Below are 20,676 nucleotides of genomic sequence, written 5' to 3' on the forward strand. Positions count from 1 at the left end.
TCATCACATATATTTTGGTCCTACCAAAAATAGGACCAGTTGTTTGAAGTGGGTTAGGATTCCAAGCCATTTCTTCTTCCCCGTTTAAGAAATGTAAGAGCAATCCTTGGATGACATAATCAAGACCTTTCTTGAAACTAGCAAGAGTATTTTAGTCATCTTTGTGTTTGTTTCTTTTTTCTGTCTCCTCCAACTCTTAAAGGTAACCCAGACAGGAAATTAGCATAGAATGGTGAGAGGAATTTTAACTGAAGAGTAGTACTCTTTCCCACACCTGACTTTCAAACAGTGTGGGTTATTTCACTATCGTGAATCATGATTACAAGAAGTGTAGTGTCTGAAAAAGCTCTTTTTTTTTATCCTGATCTGAATGGATGAGAGTGAGGGGAGGGGCAATAGCTGGGTGAAGAGGCCTGCTCAGAGCCCTGCAACAGTGAGCAGATCCCGGCTGTACACCGACCCCCCACCCCTCCCTCCCTCACAGTGCATCTCCTCTCATGGGGAGCTAGAGGGACCGTGGAATGTTAGCCTTTAAAAGTTCTGCCATCTCCCATTAATAGAAAACAAGAGCATTTTCTAAAGGAGGCAACATGTCAGTGATTTCTCACTGGCATACGACGCTATAAAACCTTGCGCCCGGAAAAGAATGGATGAGAGATTTGTGATTCATACCGTGCAGTTCCTCCAAAAGTTATTTGTAAATTATTAGGGTTTATAAAACAAACAAACAAAAAACCCAGCGCTACTGTAGTTCTAAAATGGCTGTCCCTGCCATTTTGTGCTGCGGTGTTCAAGCCTCCTGGATACTTGGGATAGATATAAGTAGACAGATAAGAAACCAATACCACACCACCTGTCCTCCCTAATGGCTACTGCAGCCGGCCATTGATGGCCATTACTTGATGGCCTGCAGCCTTCGCAGCTGGGGCTTTACTTTGCTCTTTGTTCCTTCTAATTATGGTAGGATGCCTGTGAGGTCCGGGCTGCTCCCCGCTGTGCGGTCGCCCGAGGTCCTCCACGCCCTCCTGACTCTGCAGGAAGCGACTTTTGCCTCCTTGGACCCTAACTCCCCATTGTCTCCCCTTGTGCTTCCTTGCAGAACTCCAAGATGGGAGGCAAGCTGAGCAAGAAGAAGAAGGGCTACAATGTGAACGACGAGAAGGCCAAGGACAAGGACAAGAAGGCCGAAGGCGCGGGCACCGAGGAGGAGGGGACCCCGAAGGAGAGCGAACCCCAGGCGGCCGCCGACGCCACCGAGGTCAAGGAGAGCGCGGAGGAGAAGCCCAAGGACGCGGCGGACGGCGAGGCCAAGGCGGAGGAGAAGGAGGCCGACAAGGCGGCGGCCAAGGAGGAGGCGCCCAAGGCCGAGCCCGAGAAGAGCGAGGGCGCCGCGGAGGAGCAGCCCGAGCCCGCGCCGGCGCCCGAGCAGGAGGCGGCCGCGCCCGGGCCCGCTGCGGGCGGCGAGGCCCCCAAGGCCGGCGACGCGGGCACCGAGAGCACGGGCGCGGCTGACGGCGCTGCGCCCCAGGAGAAGGGCGAGGCCAAAAAGACTGAGGCTCCCGCCGCCGGCCCCGAGGCGAAAAGCGACGCGGCCCCGGCGGCTTCAGACTCTAAACCTAGCAGCGCGGAGCCCGCGCCCTCGTCCAAGGAGACGCCCGCGGCCTCCGAGGCGCCCAGTTCCGCGGCCAAGGCCCCCGCGCCCGCCGCGCCCGCCGCCGAGCCCCAGGCCGAGGCACCCGCCGCCGCCAGCTCCGAGCAGAGCGTGGCCGTCAAAGAGTAACCGGGACAGCCTAGCCAGAACCGACGACGCCACCCGCAAACGACCTGTCTCACGCTCTCTCTGTCTCTCACTCTGTCCTCTCTCTGTCTCTCTATCCTATACTAACTTGTTTCAAATTGGAAGTGAGGATATGTATTGCCCAAGGGATTAAAAACAAAAAGAAAAGAAAAGAAAAAAATAAAGAGGATGTGTCCCATCAGGGGAGGGAGGGGGCGGGGAGAATCCAAATAGTATTTTTGTGGGGAAATATCTAATATACCTTCAGTCAACTTGACCAGTCAGTCCTGGATTTTAGAGATCATTGTCTGAAAGTACATCATCTGTACCTGAACCGCTGTCCCCTAAGGCTCCATCCTTAAAAACCCCCAGCATCTCTCCCACGATGCAGCTGGGGAGGGAGGCGTTTGATTCTGCCCACAGGTCCAGTGCCAAGGCAATCAGATCTTTATGAAAGCAGTATTTTCTGTGTTTCCTTTTTTAATTTACAGCCTTTTCTTATTTTGTTGGTATTTTTTTAACGTTCGTGGATGAATGCCAACTTTCAGACGGAGCCCACTTAGCTTGTCCACGTGTATCTCAATGCCAACCCTCCATTCTTCCTCTCCAGATATTTTTGGGAGTGACAAACATTCTCTCATCATATTTAGCCTACCTAGATTTCTCATGACGAGTTAATGCATGTCCGTGGTTGGGTGCACCTGTAGTTCTGTTTATTGGTCAGTGGAAATGAAAAAAAAAAAAAAAAAAAACAAACATCTGCGTTCACTGCAGCGCCAGTTTTCTTCCATCTGTGTCTTAGACACCAACACACCACCCATTGGAAAATGGAAAAAAAATAAAAAAACAAAAAAAATGTACAATGGATGCATTGAAATTATATGTAATTGTATAAATGGTGCAACAGTAATAAAGTTAAACAAATAAAAAGTAGTAATGCCTCTTGACTTTCTTTTCCCCTCCTTTTCGGGAATGTAGGTGTTTTTCCTGAGTACAACTGAATGAAGGTAAGACCTAGGATCCTCAAGTGCTCCTCACTAGTATTCTTAAAAACAAAACAAAACACCCCAAACAGTGGGATCTGTTTCAGTTATCCCCTAAGATGAACAGGAAAAACCATCTAAGGACCCACACCCAACCGTGGTGTGGGTGCGGTTATTAATGCTTTAAAAGAGCGGATATTGTGGATGAAATATTAAATGATAACCAAGAGCTGTCTTGAAGGCTGGGAAGGATATTATAATCTTTTAGAAACATCCTAAGTGTATACATTGTGAAGCCATGGGGCAGCGTCTATGCCTGGTGACTGGAATACCGTAATGGGACCATAGCCAGGAGAAAGCTGCTGGTGGCTCCCACCTTAGCCAGACCTCGCTTGCTTTGGCTTCAAAGGAACATGAACTTGTGATCTCTAAGACAAGGTCCCTTTGATAGCTGAACTACGTAGAAGTTTGTGCACATGCCCGGTAGCCATGTATACCACAGGCAGATGTGCTAAGTTGTCACCCCTTGATGACCCCTTTACTGGAATAGTGACCGTCTGTGTGCTCAGGGCGCCCACACATGGGGAAGAGGCTGGAGAAAGTTGTACAGACTCGGCATGCACATCAGTTTGTGAGTGTAAGAAAGGAAGTGATTGCCTCTCGAATCTCTGAGAGATTAACTTGGGTGTTTTCCAATCCGATACCGGAAACCACTTAAAAAGAAAGAAAGGAAGGAAGAAAGAAAGAAACCTAGCCATTGTAGGGACTTCTCAGACCTGAATCAGGGAAATGTCCAGAAAAATAAATAACAGGTTCATCTTTTAGAGGGTCACTTAAGTTTCTGGTAGAATTTGTGAAGGCGGTGAGATGCACATGACACAGCGGACCTGAATGCGTCTGGCTCCATTGCTCTGGGTTACACAAAGAGGAGAGAGAACCCCTCTAGATATTTTCTGAGTGCCTGGAATCAGTACCACACCTGGAGAAGCAGAAATGATGGAGTTGGACTAGTTGATGTACTTTCCAAGTTCAGGCCATGCCCAGGACCTCTCGGGGCTCTTGCTTTTTTAGTGATTTTGAACTCTTAATGCATGACAGCACAGCAAGCACAAATATGTAAAAGCATTAATCATCAGCCAACTATATTAGGTAAGCAAACCAGCAGGGATCTCCAGAGTAAGCACAAATATATAAAAATCATTTGCGTATTATGGCAGTGACAGGGTCAACAAACTGGGAGACATTTATGAAATTAAAATTAAAATATTTATTAAATTTTATAAATTTAAATTTTTTTTGAAAAATGAGTTAAATTTATCAACTACTGTGAAGCAGTTATGAATATTGAATGCCATTCATTTATTGCAGTAGAACATGCTTTGTTGGAAGTGATACTTAATAGACTCACTTTCTCCTCCGGTTCACAGGATTTGGGGTGAGAAGAATCAGCAGGGAATCTCAAGCTAATATTTACCATCCAGAGTCCTTGCAGAGGATAAGTGAAGTGAGGTGACGTTCCTCAGCTTACGTGCTGAAGGGTGTGGCATAATTAAAATCTGAGCTACATCTAGTCATTTATTTCCTAACTGTTAACATATTCGAGCAAATAAAGAGATGTGGTCACCACCACACAGAAGATAGTCATTTCAACATGATCAAAGTATGTGGCTTTAGATTTCATCATCCTTTAAAGACCCTAACTATCGATGTAGTTTGAAACGGTTGTTTATATTCAGCAGAATACCTAGAATGTGGAAATGACTGTCTCGACCAGGGAGGGAACAGTGTTGAATATTCACATTAAGTTGGGATTTACCTAGGTCATTCCCCCCTTAAAAGTGACTTGAAGTGAAGGCCCAGTGCCTAGGCTGTGTTGAGCCAGCCCCATCTGTCTGTGAACACATGTTTGCTTCACGAAGGTGGGCACATCTGAATGTTTTCTGAAGGCGCAGTGGCTCTGGGGCTCACGTTGGCTGGGTGCTGGTTTGTATCTTGCAAAGGGGGACATGAATAGGGAAATGAATGTTTCCAAGGTTCTAGGTTTGTCCTTCCTCTTTGGAGATCTTGTAGCTGACGTTGAATGTTGGAGACAGATGCAGGTTCACAAGAGATAGGCTGTGCCATGCCTCCTGGGATGGTCACCCTTAGGCACCCTTCCAGCCATCTTGGAAGAGGAGTTATTACAACCTCCATTTTTCATGGGGCACCTTCTGCTTCCTGGAGTCAAGACCCAGGCTGGGAAGGCAGGAAGAACATGCTTCTCAACTACCTGACATGATCTAGACATTCTCTGGCTGCCTATGCCCAGGTTATGGATTGGTACCCGAAATCTGGTTTCATGGAGCACCCTGGAACTTTAATCTTCATCGAGGGAAACACTATAGCATCCTGGAACTCACGTTCCTTACCAAGACAGGCAGCATAACCACTAAAGTCTACCACCCTTGAATGAAGCATCGGTTTCATATTGTTCCTTCTAGATCTCAGAGTTTGACATGCAGCTAACTCCAATTATTTCATTTATTGGAGAAAATATCTGTTTAGAAAACCTACCAATTTATTTTTTATTTTTATCTACATCCCAAACACTGTTCCCCCCATCCCAGAGGCCTTCCCCATCTGTCCTTCCCCTCTCCCCTCTGAGAGGGCAGGGTCCCCTGAATATCCCCCCATCCTGGTGCATCAAGTCTCTGCCAGAGTAGGCACATCCTCTCCCACTGAGGGCAGCTGAGGCAGCCTTGTTGGGGAATGCATACCACAGGTTACAGCTTTAGGGATAGCCTGTCCTCCAGTTGTTGGCGGAGGGGCTACATGGAGACTGAGCTACACATCTGCTACATATGTCCCAGGGGCCTCGCTCCAGCCCGTATTTGTGTTCTTTTACTTATCAAACTTTTAATTTTGGCATTGTTCCAGTATTGGTGAGATCTGTCACCATCATTTAGTTTCAGTCCAGCCTTTCGACAGTAACATTGCTGAAGTATTTTATTTTATATCTATTTTAACTAATTTGCACGGTGTTGAAAACTGTATTCTCAGGGGACAATCTTACATATGTATCATGGTGGTGTCATCAGTAGTTTTGGGATTCATACCAGGGGTGTTTTTTGTTTCTTTGGGGTTTTTTGTTTTTGTTTTTGTTTTGTTGTTGTTGACACAGTCCTATATAGTCCTGGCTGGCCTGGAACTCATCATATAGACCAGGCTGGTTGCGAACTCACAGAGATCTGCCAAATGCTGAGACTAAAGGCATGTGTCACCATTCCCGGCCAACAGTAGCTTTGCAAAAAAAGCTATGGTTACTTTCATTTGAACAGGGAGTATTTTTTTTTTCCTTTTTCTGCTAAGCAGTTGATATTTAAAGTATTTTAGCTTGGGGATGGCTCTTTAACAACAGCGTTGTTATTTCAACCCCCACCACACACACACACACACACACACACACACACACACACACACACACACAGCTGATGGAGAAGTAGAAAGAGAAATCTAGCAGGTTTCCGTGACAGTTAGGTATGTCATTAGTTTTGAAATAAGCCATTTTTCATCGTGAGGTTATAGGCCTTCTGACTTCTTAATGACAACATTTTCAGTGGTATATGAAACCTCAGAGGCCGGGGACTGGCCGGGTAGTTATTCTTTCCCCCTCATTCCCGGTGTCCACGCGAGCAGTTTCCACTGCGGAGCCTCGAGCTTCCCTGCACATCTGTATTCAAGGAGATTCCACGACCTTGGAAACAATAGAGTGCTGTTGGGTTCATGAACACACAACGCTACAGCACATACCTTTGTGTCTCACCCACCCCCATGGCATGCAAACATTGCATTTGCTTCTTCTCATTTTTTGTTGTTGTTCCAAAGTAATTTTATATTTCTCCTGGGTTTTCTCCTCCGGGACTCAGGAAATTCACTTTTAATGCTACATATAAATCAACGGACATTATCTAACTTCTTTTTTATTTTTCCCTTTTGCTTCCCTCAGGTCAGTGGGTTAAAACACCAGGAGGCGAGGGACAGATTACCCTGCCCAGATTTGGAATCATTTAGCAAACACTTGATCTTGCTTTCTTTCATTCAGCTTCCCCCCCCCCCCCCCCCACACACACATCTTCCAAGATTTAAAGGACTAAAGCTTTCTCAAGAAAATGGGGCCTTCACATTAAACAGAAATGTATACTCTATTAATCACTAACCAATTTCGAATAATAATTAAACAAGACATTTTTAGTTTACAAGCTTCCCAGTATACAGAAACAACTAAGACTTTAAACCTAATTTAATTTATTTATACATCTGTTTGACTTCTAAAATGATATAGTCTAAAATCCTGACATCCAAACACTAGAAAGAAAGGCTCGGCATTGGCAACCTCGCCATCTTTTTGCCTTTTAAGCTGCGAGTTTATTAAAATAGAAAATGTTTGAATAGGCACCAAAGATCCCTGGCTGGTCGTGGAATGATAAACCTTGACTTCTGGTAACTTAGAGTCACAGAACCTGAAACCCAGCTACACGATGACAGTGCGACTCAGAGAAGAAAAGGAAAAGAAGGCACCTGTGTTGCCTTGAGGAAAGTATGTTGACTTGTGACACACTTCTGCTGACAAAAGAAGTGGGGGTGGTTGGGAGTGGGGGGGGGGGGGTGAAAAAGAGAAAAGAGAAATTCCTGAGCCTTCCACCTGAAGAGAAAGCAATTCCCGTTGTTAATGGAAGCAAAAGACTATGCTTCAGTATTTCACTGACAGAAACAGCCGGTTTTTGAGTTTTGCCAAGAAAAGGATGGCATGCCTCATTGCAAGGGCTTTAGCATAGGCTTGGGGAATTTGACTTGACAGGTAAACCCCATTAAAAGAAACGACTCTGGGGTTCCAGAGCGGCACTGAGTAATCTCTGTCCTGCTCAGCCTTGGTGGTGCAGACATCCAAGAATAGAGCTTGCGCTCAGCCGGAACCACCCACTTCAGCACCCAAGTCTGACTAGTATGCAAATCCCCCAGAGGGTATTTAAATTTTTTTTTAAAGCTAAGAATAATAGAGACTGTATTTTGCTTGCTATCTATTCAGCTGCCTTCTCTTCCAGGAGCTGAAATTGCCTTGGCATTCAGAGCAAATTCTAGCTTTTCAAAACACACACACACACACACACACACACACACACACACACGATCCAAGATCTCCCCAACAATATACCAGCAAGAAGATGAACTACTAGAATCATATAAGGACAGTTGCTTACATGTCTGAGGCTAGTCGAAACTTCTTTATAACAAATTTGTCTTTTATTTGTTGTAACTGTTTTCTCCACATTTTGTCAAGGGTTTTACTTTTTGTTGGTTAATCTTGTCCCATTTACTCACTGCTTGTCGCCGCGGGGCTACATGCTTACATTGGATTAGGACGATAAACAAGCACAAACACCTTGAATGTATCATTCTTTACACATTTATTTATCTTTATTTCATGTGCATGGTTGTCATGCCTGCATTTATATATGTACCTGTTGTGGTTATAAAAATCAAGAGCTATTAAGATATGTTCTATGGGGGTGTGGTGAGGTGTGGGGGAAGGGGTGCCTCAGAGGGCCCATGCCAAGGCATCCCTTCTCCCCGAGGGACTGGCCACAGGACGCTATAGTATAGAATAGAGTTTATTCAGGGCATTGGGAGGGTAGTTAAGAGGGTAGTAGAGGCAGAGAGAGGGAGAGAGAGGGAGAGAGTAGAGAAGTAGAGGCCGGCCATGACCACGTGGAAAGAGGGGGAAGGGAAAGGGGAGAGAGAAAAAGCCCAAGAGGGCAAAAGAGAAGCAAGCAGGAAACAGGGGAGAGAGAGGAGAGAGAGAGAGAGAGAGAGAGAGAGAGAGAGAGAGAGAGAGAGAGAGAGAGAGAGAGAGGGAGGAGGGGGCAGCAGCAGTGGGCCAGGCCTACCTGGCTGTTGCCAGGCAACTGTGGGGAGGAGCATACCTGGATGGAGTTTAGATAGAATGCTAACAGTGCCCATGGTAGCCAGAAGAAGAGTGGGATATCCTGGACCTGGAGTTGTGGGTGCTTGGAATTGAACCTAGGTTATCTGCAAAAGTGGCTGGTACTTTTCACTGTAGAGCCTTTTCTCCAGTCCCAGATGTGTCATCATAAATACAATTCATGTGTGCCATTTCTCTGGCTCTGCGGGGCCTTTATATTTGTTCTGGACATTTCTCGGCATTAAACTGTTTTGTCCATCCTCCTTCTCCTAGCTGACTCCATCTGTGAGAATAAGGGGCAGATTAATAGAGGATTATTCAGAATGTAAGGCAATTCAAAATGGTCCCCACATAGGAATGCTTTCCAAAAAGATTCTCGAAGGTTCTACCACAAGCTGCTTCCAGAAGAAGAAGTGGTTCTTAAATGCCATTCCATTTGGTTACAAAAGGAATCTTTGTCTGGCTGGGTTTAGAGGCTTACCTTTCTAATCCCCAAATTTAGGAGGTAGGATTTTCAAGTACCAGGCAAGCAGGACTACAGAGTGAATTCTAGGTCAGGACTACAGTGAGAGCCCCTGGGGGGAGGGGGGAAATCGCTGACCTATCAAAAGGAAGAAACCCATCTAGCTTCAGAACTGTAGCCCTGATTCTGCAGTTCTTGTGGAAGGCAAGGAGTGGGGTTGAAGCAGGATGGAAAACCCTTATCTGGGGTTCAGGGATGTACACAAGATTCAGAGTCAATCTGAGCTCACCGTAGTGGTCTAAGATGTTAAGAAATCATTTAATATCTCTGAGGTTCACATCATCAGAAGAAATGGAAAAAATAGTAACATAGTTACCAGGGATATTTTTAGTAAGGCCTGGTTCATGACACACAGAAAACCCTCCATATTTATGGAATCTCTATCTGCACATTCAACCGTCCAGGGACTGAAAATATTTTCTGTTAAAATTTTAATTAATTAATTAATTAATTTTTACACTCCATATTTTATTCCCCGGCCCCTGTCCACCCTCTGACTGTTCAGCATCCTATATCTCCTCCCTACCACCCAGTGCCCACCCACCCTCCCCTCTACCTCTAAATTCCCTGGAGCCTCCAGTCTCTTGAGGGTTAGGTGCATCATCTCTGAATGAACACAGACCTGGCAGTCCTCTACTGTATGTGTGTTGGGGGCCTCATATCAGCTGGTGTATGCTGTCTGTTTGGTGGTCCAGTGTGTGAGAGTTCTCGAGGGGTCCCGATTAAATGAGACTGCTGGTCCTCCTACAGGGTTGCCCTTCTCCTCAGCTTCTTTCCGGCTTCCCTAATTCAACCACAGGTGTCAGCTGCTTCTGTCCATTGGTTGGATGCAAATATCTGCATATGACTCTTGCAACTGTCTAGAGCTTTTCTCTTGCACAGATTACAGCAAATACTTCCTCATAACTTCTCAGCTCCGTATTCCCCACTAGCTAAAATTTTCTACAAAACAGCCGTTTTGATCTTGCTAAAGTGGAATGTGATGGTCAATACTCTACACATACACAAATCATACACACACACACACACACACACACACAGAATTTCAAACCTTCAACTAATTCCGCATTTCTCAGAAGAAGAGCTAAGATCTTCAGTAGACTAGGCTGATCAGAGGGATCAATGGCTCCCATACATGTGGAGGTCAAGTTGTGTATGTAAGGACGTTCTTAGGTGGTAGGGATATGCTTATATTCTCATATATATTTTTTAAAACCTTCAGGATGATAAGAGAAAAGCACTAACTAGGCCAGGAACTTTAATGAGTGAGATCTTGTGTGACTGTCCAGGTCTCATAGCCAGTAGGCTGGTCCTCCCCTCAGGTTCGCAATGGGACCTCCCTTTCAACTCTTCCTCCATTGTCTGATGTCATCTCTGATGCTATCTTTGTCCCTTTGCTTTGCCTACCAGTGCCTGTGGCTTCTAGCTGTGCTCTGACGTACACTCTGCAGGCACTGGGCTGCCTTTAGGCCTTCATTCTTGCTAGTCATCTGCCAGGAGTTTTTCACAGCCCTACTTCCTCCACAAACTCACTCCCTTGCAAACAAGGACATTATTCCTGGCCACCTTTTTTTTACACTGCCACCTACCACCCAAGAACTTCCTTACCTACACAATAATGACCTCCACATTCGCCTTGATTTTTTCCTTAGAGGAATCACCAAGCTTGACGGTACCCTTTCCTTAAACAGTGTCTACAAGTTCTACAGAGCAGAACCTTTCGCCCTTTTCATTTAATGTTATAACTCTGTGTGTAGCACACGAAGGTCTTATTTGCAGGAATGAATAAATCAATGGTAATGGGTACGGAATTTAAACCATCACACAACAATGTTTGCAATTAAACTTCAGTTAGCCACTGTGAGGAGACGTAACCAGTTTCTCCCAAAACTGTGACCTTGACCAAATATAGGTGGAAGAGAGGGAAGAGTGAAGCAGAAGGAATGGCTTTACCATAGGGTAAGGATCCAAGGAGAAGGCAGGCCAGAAGAGAAAGAAGACCACGGTAGTAGGCATTTGAAGTAAGTAAAGTAGAAGCAATGAGTGCGGTGTGGGCTGGGATCTGACCCTGGAGACCTTTATAGACTGAGGGTTCAAATCATTATCAAGGGTTATAAGAAACCATAGACTGCTCAAAGCAGAATCACTGCAGGTTTAACATGGAGAACTCGGAGGTTGTAGCAAGAGCCCAGAACCCTGACAATGGAGTTATTTGCAGAAGGCAGGCTAATGGAGGTGGCAGCCAGCGTGGAGAAAAACACAGTGGGGACATTGTTGTTTCGGGAATCATGAGACTTGAAGCTGTGACACATGAATAGGATGCAGAGCTCAGGTAGATGAATGACTCTTGTGGAGGAGATGAGATCCTTCTAATTACTAGAGAAAAGACAGCAGAGAGCTTTGCGAAAGGGATTTGTCACCTTGGAGGCTAGTAGCTAGTAGCAGAGACTGGAGAAAGAAGGGCATGGCTAGGAAACTGTGACCATTTTCGGAAGAGGATTATCTGGATAAAGGGCAGAAAGCTCAAAATGGTCCCTTGATTTTTATGAGGTGATGGGATAATTTTTCTAAGCAGTGGCAGGGGACCTTAGGAAAGATGGCTGCTGGGTAGTGATTGTACTGAGGTACCTTGGCAAAACTGAGGCAAAGAAAGAGGTAGTCTGAAGAAGGCCAAGGGTAAAACTGAGTTGGTTGTGATGAGGCATCATTTTGCTAGACAAATTGACAGCAGGCAGGCAGTGAGAGAAGAGAACTGCTGAGCCTGGGATGAGAAAATACAAACATTATGTACTCAATGGTGAGGAAGCAAGATGTTGTCTGTGATGATTTTGACATGGGCGCTAAGACACGATGAAGGACATGAAGATGAGACTCTGGCAGTCTCACATCAGACTGTGAGCCCTGGACTTAATGGCCAAATATTTGGTTCACAAGACATTAGTAGAAGGTGGCTAAATGGGTAGTAGAATGGTCTTCCCACCCTTCTGAGAAGGGTGGTGAATTTGTCTTCCTCAGAGCTTGATCTATCTTAATGAGAAGAAAGGAAGGACTCCCTCATTTTCTCAAAGATAGCCTCCATGTTGTCCGGGTAGACACAGCGAGCTGGCTTTAAACTACACACACACAGATTAGCCTATTTTATATTTCCTGGGTCTTTTTGCTTCCTCCTCTACTGCCCTTTGCCTACACTTAGAAGATGGCTAAGCAGGTTTCGGTTTGAAGCTTATCGCCAGTGCTTTACAGCCCAATGACCTAGAGAAAGGCACTGAACCTCTTTTACATTGATCATCCTTATCTGGGAAATAGGAGTCATAGTGATTTAGTTCATAAGGTTGACATCAGAACCGAAGGACATAACTGATCTAAAGCACAGTATGCGGAACATTGTAAGAGATTAAAGGTCATGGACAGTTCTGGTTCTCCCCACCTTTAGCTATACTAAACTGTGTCTATCCCACCTCGCTCTCCTCACTATGCCTTGGACTCTTTTCCTTCCTGTTACTCATCTCTAAGTGTCATCCTCCACACACGTGTCTGGAACTGCCTACTCCTTCTCTGTCTGTCCTTGGTCTCTGTCATGTCCTGAGCCAGAAGACTATTGGAGATCCATCAATTCAGGTTCTAGAAGCACAGTGGAGGGCAACCACTCCAGTGTTCCTCTTCGTGCACACAAAACTCCCTTGTATCAACCATTGATGTTCCTTCACCACGAGCTGTGGGTACTGCTGAGAACACTGGTAATCCTCTCGTCCCCAGTACCTTGAACATGACTGTACACTGAACATTTTGAAAATGGAAATGTTTTATTTGGTTCCCACACATACAGACTTTGGGGTTTTTCTTTTTTTTTATTCGATATATTTTTTATTTACATTTCAAACGATTTCCCCTTTTTTTGCTCCCCACTCCCCGAAAGTTCCATAAGCCCTCTTCCCTCCCCCTATTCCCCCATCCACCCCTTCCCACTTCCCTGTTCTGGTATTCCCCTATACTGCTGCACTGAGTCCTTCTAGAACTAGGGGCCACTCCTCAGTTCTTCTTGGACATCATTTAATATGTGGATTATGTCTTGGGTATTCCACGTTTCTAGGCTAATATCCACTTATCAGTGAGTGCATACCATGATTGATCTTTTGAGACTGGGTTGCCTCACTTAGTATGATGCTCTCCAGCTTCATCTATTTGACTAAGAATTTTATAAATTCATTATTTCTGATGGCCGAATAGTACTCCATTGTGTATATACACCACATTTTTGTATCCATTCCTCCGTTGAGGGACACCTGGGTTCATTTTGAACGCATTAGCTGACACACGAGCAGCTTATGGACTATGACTTATCTTTTCTCTTCCAAACACACTTGCCCTTTAAAAGAATACAGAAACTTTAAATGAAAATAACTCTCAGTGTTCAGATTTCAGGTACTAGAGCAAATTTTAGAGGAAAAATAAGGTTCCTCTGAGTGTCCAGGTCAGAGGACTGTCAGTGGGGAATAACCCAGAACCTTGAAAAATCACTTAGGACCGTGTTTGACTGTCAGTGAGACAATCCTGTATCTTATAGCAATACAATGTTTACTTCATGAGTGAATTTAGATTTTCATATAATTGACAAAGGAGACATAAGTGCTTCACTCTAGCATTATAAATGAAAAAAAAAAAAGCAAGGAATTTCAGGTTGAAGATGAGATGTTGGTTGGATTTCTCCACCATGTGCTTCTAGAACCCGAGCTGATGATGGATCTCCCCAATAGTCTTCCCAAAGGACTGGACAGGAATTGAATGTGTCCTTACGTGATTTTACTGAAAAGACTGTGTTATTTAATTTAAACATGAATAAAATAAAAGCACTTAAAATCTTTTTATCTACTATAGCACCCCATGAGCCTACCTCTGTATTTTAATTGTATTTTAGAAATTTATACAAAACACAAAAATTCTTACAATTATGTGGTAATTAAATTCTTTACTATTATTATGATGATGATGATGATGATAATGATGTGTGTGTGTGTGTGTGTGTGTATGTGTGTGATGGGTGAAGGCATAGGCCTATGGGTGTCATGGACAGTCTATGGTGATCAGGGAACAACTCTGTGGATTCAGTTCTCTTCTACCTTTACATGGGTTCCAGGGATGGAACTTAGGCCCACGGGCTTGCATAGAAGCAATTTACCCATTGAACCATGTCTCTTGCCTCTATGTTGTATTCTGAAAGGAAACAAATCTCATTATTATTCACAAGCATGCTTAACTGTGATGTTTATAACATAAGTAAAATAACCTGTGCAAGATCTTTATGTAAGATGATTTTATTTTAAAAATACATGTATTTCCTCCATTTACACAGGAAGTTCAGCTAGCTTTGCTGTGTATCTAGTTTGAGTGACACTTCCTTATAACTCACCATTTCTATCTCTAAGGAAAGATCTGGACTTAGCTCTGGCTCAGCTAGGAGTTGACTATTTTCAGTCTTCACTGCTTTTTTGTTTTGTTGTGTTTTGAAAGCTACCACTCATCCCACCTCAGCCCTGATGATATTTATGCCTATTGAACCCTCCCAGGCAAGATCACTTACAGTCTTTCTGATTCAAATGGGAATTCCTCCTGTTCATTCTTCTATCTCGCAGTTCCCATAAGGAGGTACAAACTCATATGCTGAAGCGGTTTCATATTAGTTCCAAGTACCATTCAAATGCAAGAAGAACAAGCCAAAGTCTCTCTCTCTCTTAAACACACACACACACACACACACACACACACACACACACACACACACACACCACAGTTTTGTTGTATTTTCCTAAAGGTACCCTGGCTCCCTGACGTTTTTAATCTTTGGACCATGGTTCTATGCTATTCCTTGAGTGAGTTTAAGGATGACTAAACAGATAATTTTGTTTGTGCTTTAAGGACTCAAGGGAGTCAAGATTCTGGGTAATAACAGCAGGCAGAATACTGAGAACAGCAATCTCACAAAGAACAGGTCCCCCAAAACTAGAATCAAGAGCAGGGGAGCTGGTAAACCACATGAGCACCAGTCAGCAGTCAAGGTTACAGGAGAGACCTCTGTGACTTCTAAAGCAGAAGATCCGGTTATATGTGCACCTCGCTCTGGTGACCTCAGCTTCCAGCTGTCTCCCAACCCTCATTTTGCCTTTTGGCTTCTACCTAGTCCTTAAGGGCTTTTCCTGAGTCTGTGAACCTTACCTTAGTTCAGCTGGGTTTCTCAGTATTGGTTAGCTAAACAAGAGGAAATGCTAATGCTTCAGGTGGCGGGGGCATATTTAAAGGCAGCTGAGGATAATTAGGAAGGAGACTTTTCTACATGCTTTTCCAACGTTTTTAAAAATTACACCAAAGAGGTAAATCAGGGTTAGTATATAGCTCAGAGCATTTCTCAAACTTTAAATGCCTATAGATCACCTGGAACCTTTGTTAAATTTCTCCTTCTGATTCAGTGGGATTGAGGTTGGCCAGAAGACTCACATTTTGAAAGATTCCATAGGAGGTGTTGTGTGGTTGGTCCTTCCTTCATACAAGGCTTCAGAGGATTTCAGGTAATTACTGTTATTCTATTCTACACAATTGGATCTAATCTGTTTCTGAAAATGTCTGTCATAAGCATGCCTAATTGTCCCAGGCTGATGCTTAAAAATCAGTACTCTATTGGACTGTCTATATTTGAATGATTAGTAATCTTAAGTGGTAAAATGGATGTTACCTATTTCACAAAGAACAGATTCCCAAATGACAGATTTTGTATCTTCAATTATTTGTACAGTCATTATTTTCTTTACCCTAAACATTACTAAAATCAACCCTGTACTCAAACCGATCTACACAGGACTGTGGTAGAAACAGGTTCAAACTAAAACTTCATAATAGCTTTAACTTGCCCAAAAAAGAAGAGCTTATAAAATACTTGCTTTTTCCAAGTCTTTATCTTTGAGCACATTCTCAAAGGAAAGAGGTTAAAATACAGTTCTTGCTTTTGAAGAAACACTTATTCACAGCTCATCCACTGGATTAGAAGCCAGGGTTGCTGGACCCCAAAATGATCATTCCATGCAAGGATCAGAAAACCACAGCAGCACTGTTCCTTGCATGAGCAGCTCCTAGTGGGCTCCTGTCCTACTCATTTTACTCTGGGAAGACTCTGTTCCCATGTTACCCTTGTCCCCTGCATAAAGGACCAGTCCTTACCTCAGGAGCTTGTGACTCTAAAAGTCCAGCACTGAAGCTGACAAGGGCCCTGGCTTTGGCTTGTGACACAGTCTACCTCTCGACCCCACTTAGGATCAGAAGGGACATCCCATAATCTATGTCCCTTCCCTCAGCTTTGGTTCTCTAGAACTGAATTTAATCTAGACCTGCTCATCTCTCATAGAGTCTGCTTCTTGGTCCTTGGCCCATTACCATTAGGAGGATTCCATCCACAGCTAACTAAAGCTTCTAAAATTCTGTTCAGATACTTTTACCTGTTTCAGAATATCTTTCCCCAAGACCCACACAGATCCATAAGGCCGCAGCTCTCTCCCAGATTTGTCAGGGGTTGGGAGCTCTCCATGCCATGGGGTTGGTCCATATCTGGGTCTACTTCCTGTATTACTTCTCTGAGTTACTGCAAGGGGAAAGAGAAAAAGCTGGGCATGACCACGCAGGATGCATGTCCTGAAAGCACCCAGAGCAGTAGGCCTGCTTTCTGATTTAGTCCTCTCTCCCGGTTTCTTATGCTAGTGTCCTAACTTATTTGTTCATATTCAAGATGGCTGGGTTTTCTGAAAGTTGGACCTCTAGAATAAGAGATATGTTCCCATACTACAGCCCTGGTGGATTAAGCTTTTGGTCTTCATAAGGCTTATTCTCTATTCTCAATGGCTAATATATTAAGTTAAGACAAAAGACTATTATCCATAATACAAATAGGCCTGGAGATTCATCACCTGTTTGTCTAGTTAGTCAGATCTCTGAAAGGGCAACATTCCAGAGAAACGCTGAGAGGGTTTGGGAGGGAGTGCTATTGCAGACAAGAGGTTCATGTGAAGACACAGAGAATCTGCTCATATTTATTAAACACAGGAAAAGGAAGAAATGAGACAGAGACATCAAAAACCATGACTTCTAGAATATTTCAAGTTTGTATGTGGATAAACCAGTGACCAGAACATGTATGTTTGCTTGTGTTATGTATATAGACAGAACTAGGTGGGAATGATTCACACATCAATAGGTTGGGAAATAACTCAGCCATGGTAATCAGAGCAGTGAAGGGGTGGGCACTACTGTTGCCAGTGCTTTCTTTATCTGTCTGAGCTGCCAAAGTCCACGGCATATTATTACTATGTTAATGGCAAGGTATTGAATAAGCAGCTTAAAATCTCCCCATAAAATGAAAATAGGACTGACTGAAAATGGGGTTAGGGCATCATAAATATTTTTATTATAAATATGTCTAGACAATAAAAAATAGACATTTATTTTGGATCACTCACACACTGGGAAGTTATCTTTTTTATGTAGGTATTGCAGTTTGTTACAGTTACCCAGTGAAGCCTTCGCTGGCCACTCATATTTCTAACAGTTGTACATGAGAAATGTAGGAAGTGTATTTTGTGAAGACAAAGTAGAACCCTTAATGAATGCATTAGTATCCTGACATCACTCTTATCTGGGGACAGTGGGATCAGAACCACCATAAGGTGGCTCAATACATATATAGAAGAGAACTAGGAAGGCAATACAAGGAAATTCTTGTCATGAAGCCCACACATGGAAGTCTAGCAGTTCTTAGTCCTAGCAATTGTCCTAGCAATTCTCTAGGATGACGGAGAAAATGAGACACTTTAGGGCCCCATTATCGGTCCCACACTCAAATTTAATTAAGAAATGAAGTAAAGTATGAGATTATAAACAATAATAGTAAAACCAGAACAATTATAAAAATATACTGTAAGAATAAGACATACACTTTTCTGGTGCCCTAGGACCAGTGCAATCAAACACTGAGGTATTCAAACAGTTGCTCTAATAACCAAGGTGACTGACTACTAAGTGACTAAGAAGTGAGTATTATATAGAGACTGGGTATTATATAGGGGTTGGGTATTATATAGAGGTGAATACTATATAGAGGCTGGATATTATATAGAGGTTGGGTATTATATAGAGATTGGGTATTATATAGAAGCTGGGTATTATATAGAGGTTGGGTATTATATAGAGATTGGGTATTATATAGAAGCTGGATATTATATAGAGATTGGGTATTATATAGAAGCTGGGTATTATATAGAACCTGGGTATTATATAGAGGTTGGGTATTATATTGAGGTTGAATATTATATAGAGGTGAGTATTATATAGAGGTTGGTTATTATATAGAGGTTGGGTATTATATAGAAGCTGGGTATTATATAGAGGTTGGGTATTATATAGAGGTTAGGTATTATATCGAGGTTGAGTATTATATAGAGGTGAGTATTATATAGAGGTTGGGTATTATATAGAAGTTGGGTATTATAAAGAGGTGAGTATTATATAGAGGTTGAGTATTATATAGAGGTTGGGTATTATATAGAGGTGAGTATTATAAAGAGGTGAGTATTATATAGAGGTTGGGTATTATATAGAGATGAGTATTATATACAGGTGAGTATTATATAGAGGTTGGCTATTATATAGAGGTTGGGTATTATATAGAGGTGAGTATTATATAGAGGTTGGGTATTATATAGAGGTTAGGTATTATATCGAGGTTGAGTATTATATAGAGGTGAGTATTATATAGAGGTTGGGTATTATATCGAGGTAAGTATTATATAGAGGTTGGGTATTATATAGAGACTGCACAAAGAGATAATTCCAGTTAAAATGGAGTAGACAGACCAGAGAATTTTTATCATGCTACACAGAACAACATACATCTTAAAGCTTATGCATTGCTTACTTTTAGATTTTTCCATTAATTCTCAAGCTATATTTGGCGGTGAGTAGCTGAACTCATGAAGAAAAAATCCATACATAAGAGGGGGGAGTGAGTGAGGAGGGAAAAGGCAGTCAACTCTAAAGAGCGGCTATAGCTCAAGTTCAAGTGGAGTCACATGATGCAGAAACCCTTGATAGTGTCCTTGGGCTACACAGCATCATGTCTGCCCAGCATAAAGACGATAGTGTCACAAAGGAAAGCTTCAGTCATGCTCGATGTCATTCACAGGTCAGCTCCTTTTTATTTTGTGGAGCAGATATGCATTGTTCTCTGTGGATATACTATTATGAAGAGTGCCTTCCCCTCCTTCCAGTCATCCCTATATCTCCCGGTACCAAGGAAAGCCCCATCAGTCTTCAACATTAAGTAGATAATTGTGGTATCATAATAAATTGTGCCTCACATACAGTGTAGAAATGCAGAATTTTCATCTGTGACTATCTATGCCTTTATTCCCAGTTACGTGCAAGCATGAACTCTTATTGTGTCTTATTGCTTCACACAGACAGCCATGAGGTTCTGTGGTTAGAGGCAAGAAGGGTGTAGGGACTGTGGTGAATGCTCTGAGCCAGCTGCAGCTCCATCCTCCGGATGGCTGCTGTAAGTGAATGTTCTAAGTGACCATATGGTTTTTTTCTTCACAAGAAGCCTTTACATTAGATTTTTTATTTGAAAATTTTTTTTAAGAATTTTTATAGGTAAGTTAATGTAGCACTTAATGTATATGAGCCAAACATAAAAGTTTTGTCAGAGAGATCTGGCGTATATTAGAATCTGTCACCCTACTGTGAACTGTTCCCCATTCCTCATGACTTGCTTCTTATCAAGAATGTACTTAAGACAAAGGGGTTTATTAAGATACAAATTCAAGATGGATTACTATAGTCATATTGTATAATAAATGTATATGTAATTGTAATGGTTTAATCTTGGTTGTCAACTTGACATACCTTGGAAGAAGGGATGCCAAGTAGGGAATTTCCTCTATCAGATTGGCCTGTAGGCATGTCTGCTGAGCATAGTTTTTTTTTTTTTTTTTTTTTTTTTATTTGATGTAGCAGGGCCTAGACCACAGTAGGCAATACCATCCCAAGGTGGTGGGGCCTGGCTTGTCTAGGAAAGGCAGCTGAACAGAGCCTAGGAGAAAGCCAGTGAGCAGCATCCTTCATGGTTTCATGATGACAGAGAGAGACAGAGAACTTTTGGATTTATAACAGGATGAAATAAAGGTCCAGTTAGTGTTCTCTTGTTCCTGTCCTGCTTGAATGCCTGCTATGAATTCCATCAAAGATGGATTGCAAATGGTCAAGTAGAATAAACCCTTTTTGTCCCAAGTTTGGGCAGGGTTTACTAAGCAACAGGAAGCACATTAAACAGTAACAACATGTTGTGATAATATAACTCTGGAAAGCAATCTATTTCCCTTTAATCATAGGATGCATGTCT

The 20,676-nt window shown here is 43.0% G+C and overlaps 1 protein-coding gene across 2 annotated transcripts in view; it reads left to right on the plus strand.

The window, feature by feature from the left end:
* The window catches only part of Basp1 (brain abundant membrane attached signal protein 1), a 51,386-nt gene extending 48,853 nt beyond the window's left edge, over window positions 1-2,533 (plus strand). For both annotated transcript variants that reach the window (XM_052159808.1, XM_052159809.1), the window contains exon 2: window positions 1,100-2,533. In XM_052159808.1, coding sequence (XP_052015768.1) covers window positions 1,109-1,780 — 672 coding nt within the window. In that variant the 5' untranslated portion in view covers window positions 1,100-1,108 and the 3' untranslated portion in view covers window positions 1,781-2,533. The remainder of the gene's footprint in view (window positions 1-1,099) is intronic.
* Window positions 2,534-20,676: the final 18,143 nt, after the last annotated feature.

Source organism: Apodemus sylvaticus, chromosome 16 (assembly GCF_947179515.1).
Source record: "Apodemus sylvaticus chromosome 16, mApoSyl1.1, whole genome shotgun sequence".
Classification (NCBI taxonomy): Eukaryota; Metazoa; Chordata; class Mammalia; order Rodentia; family Muridae; genus Apodemus; species Apodemus sylvaticus.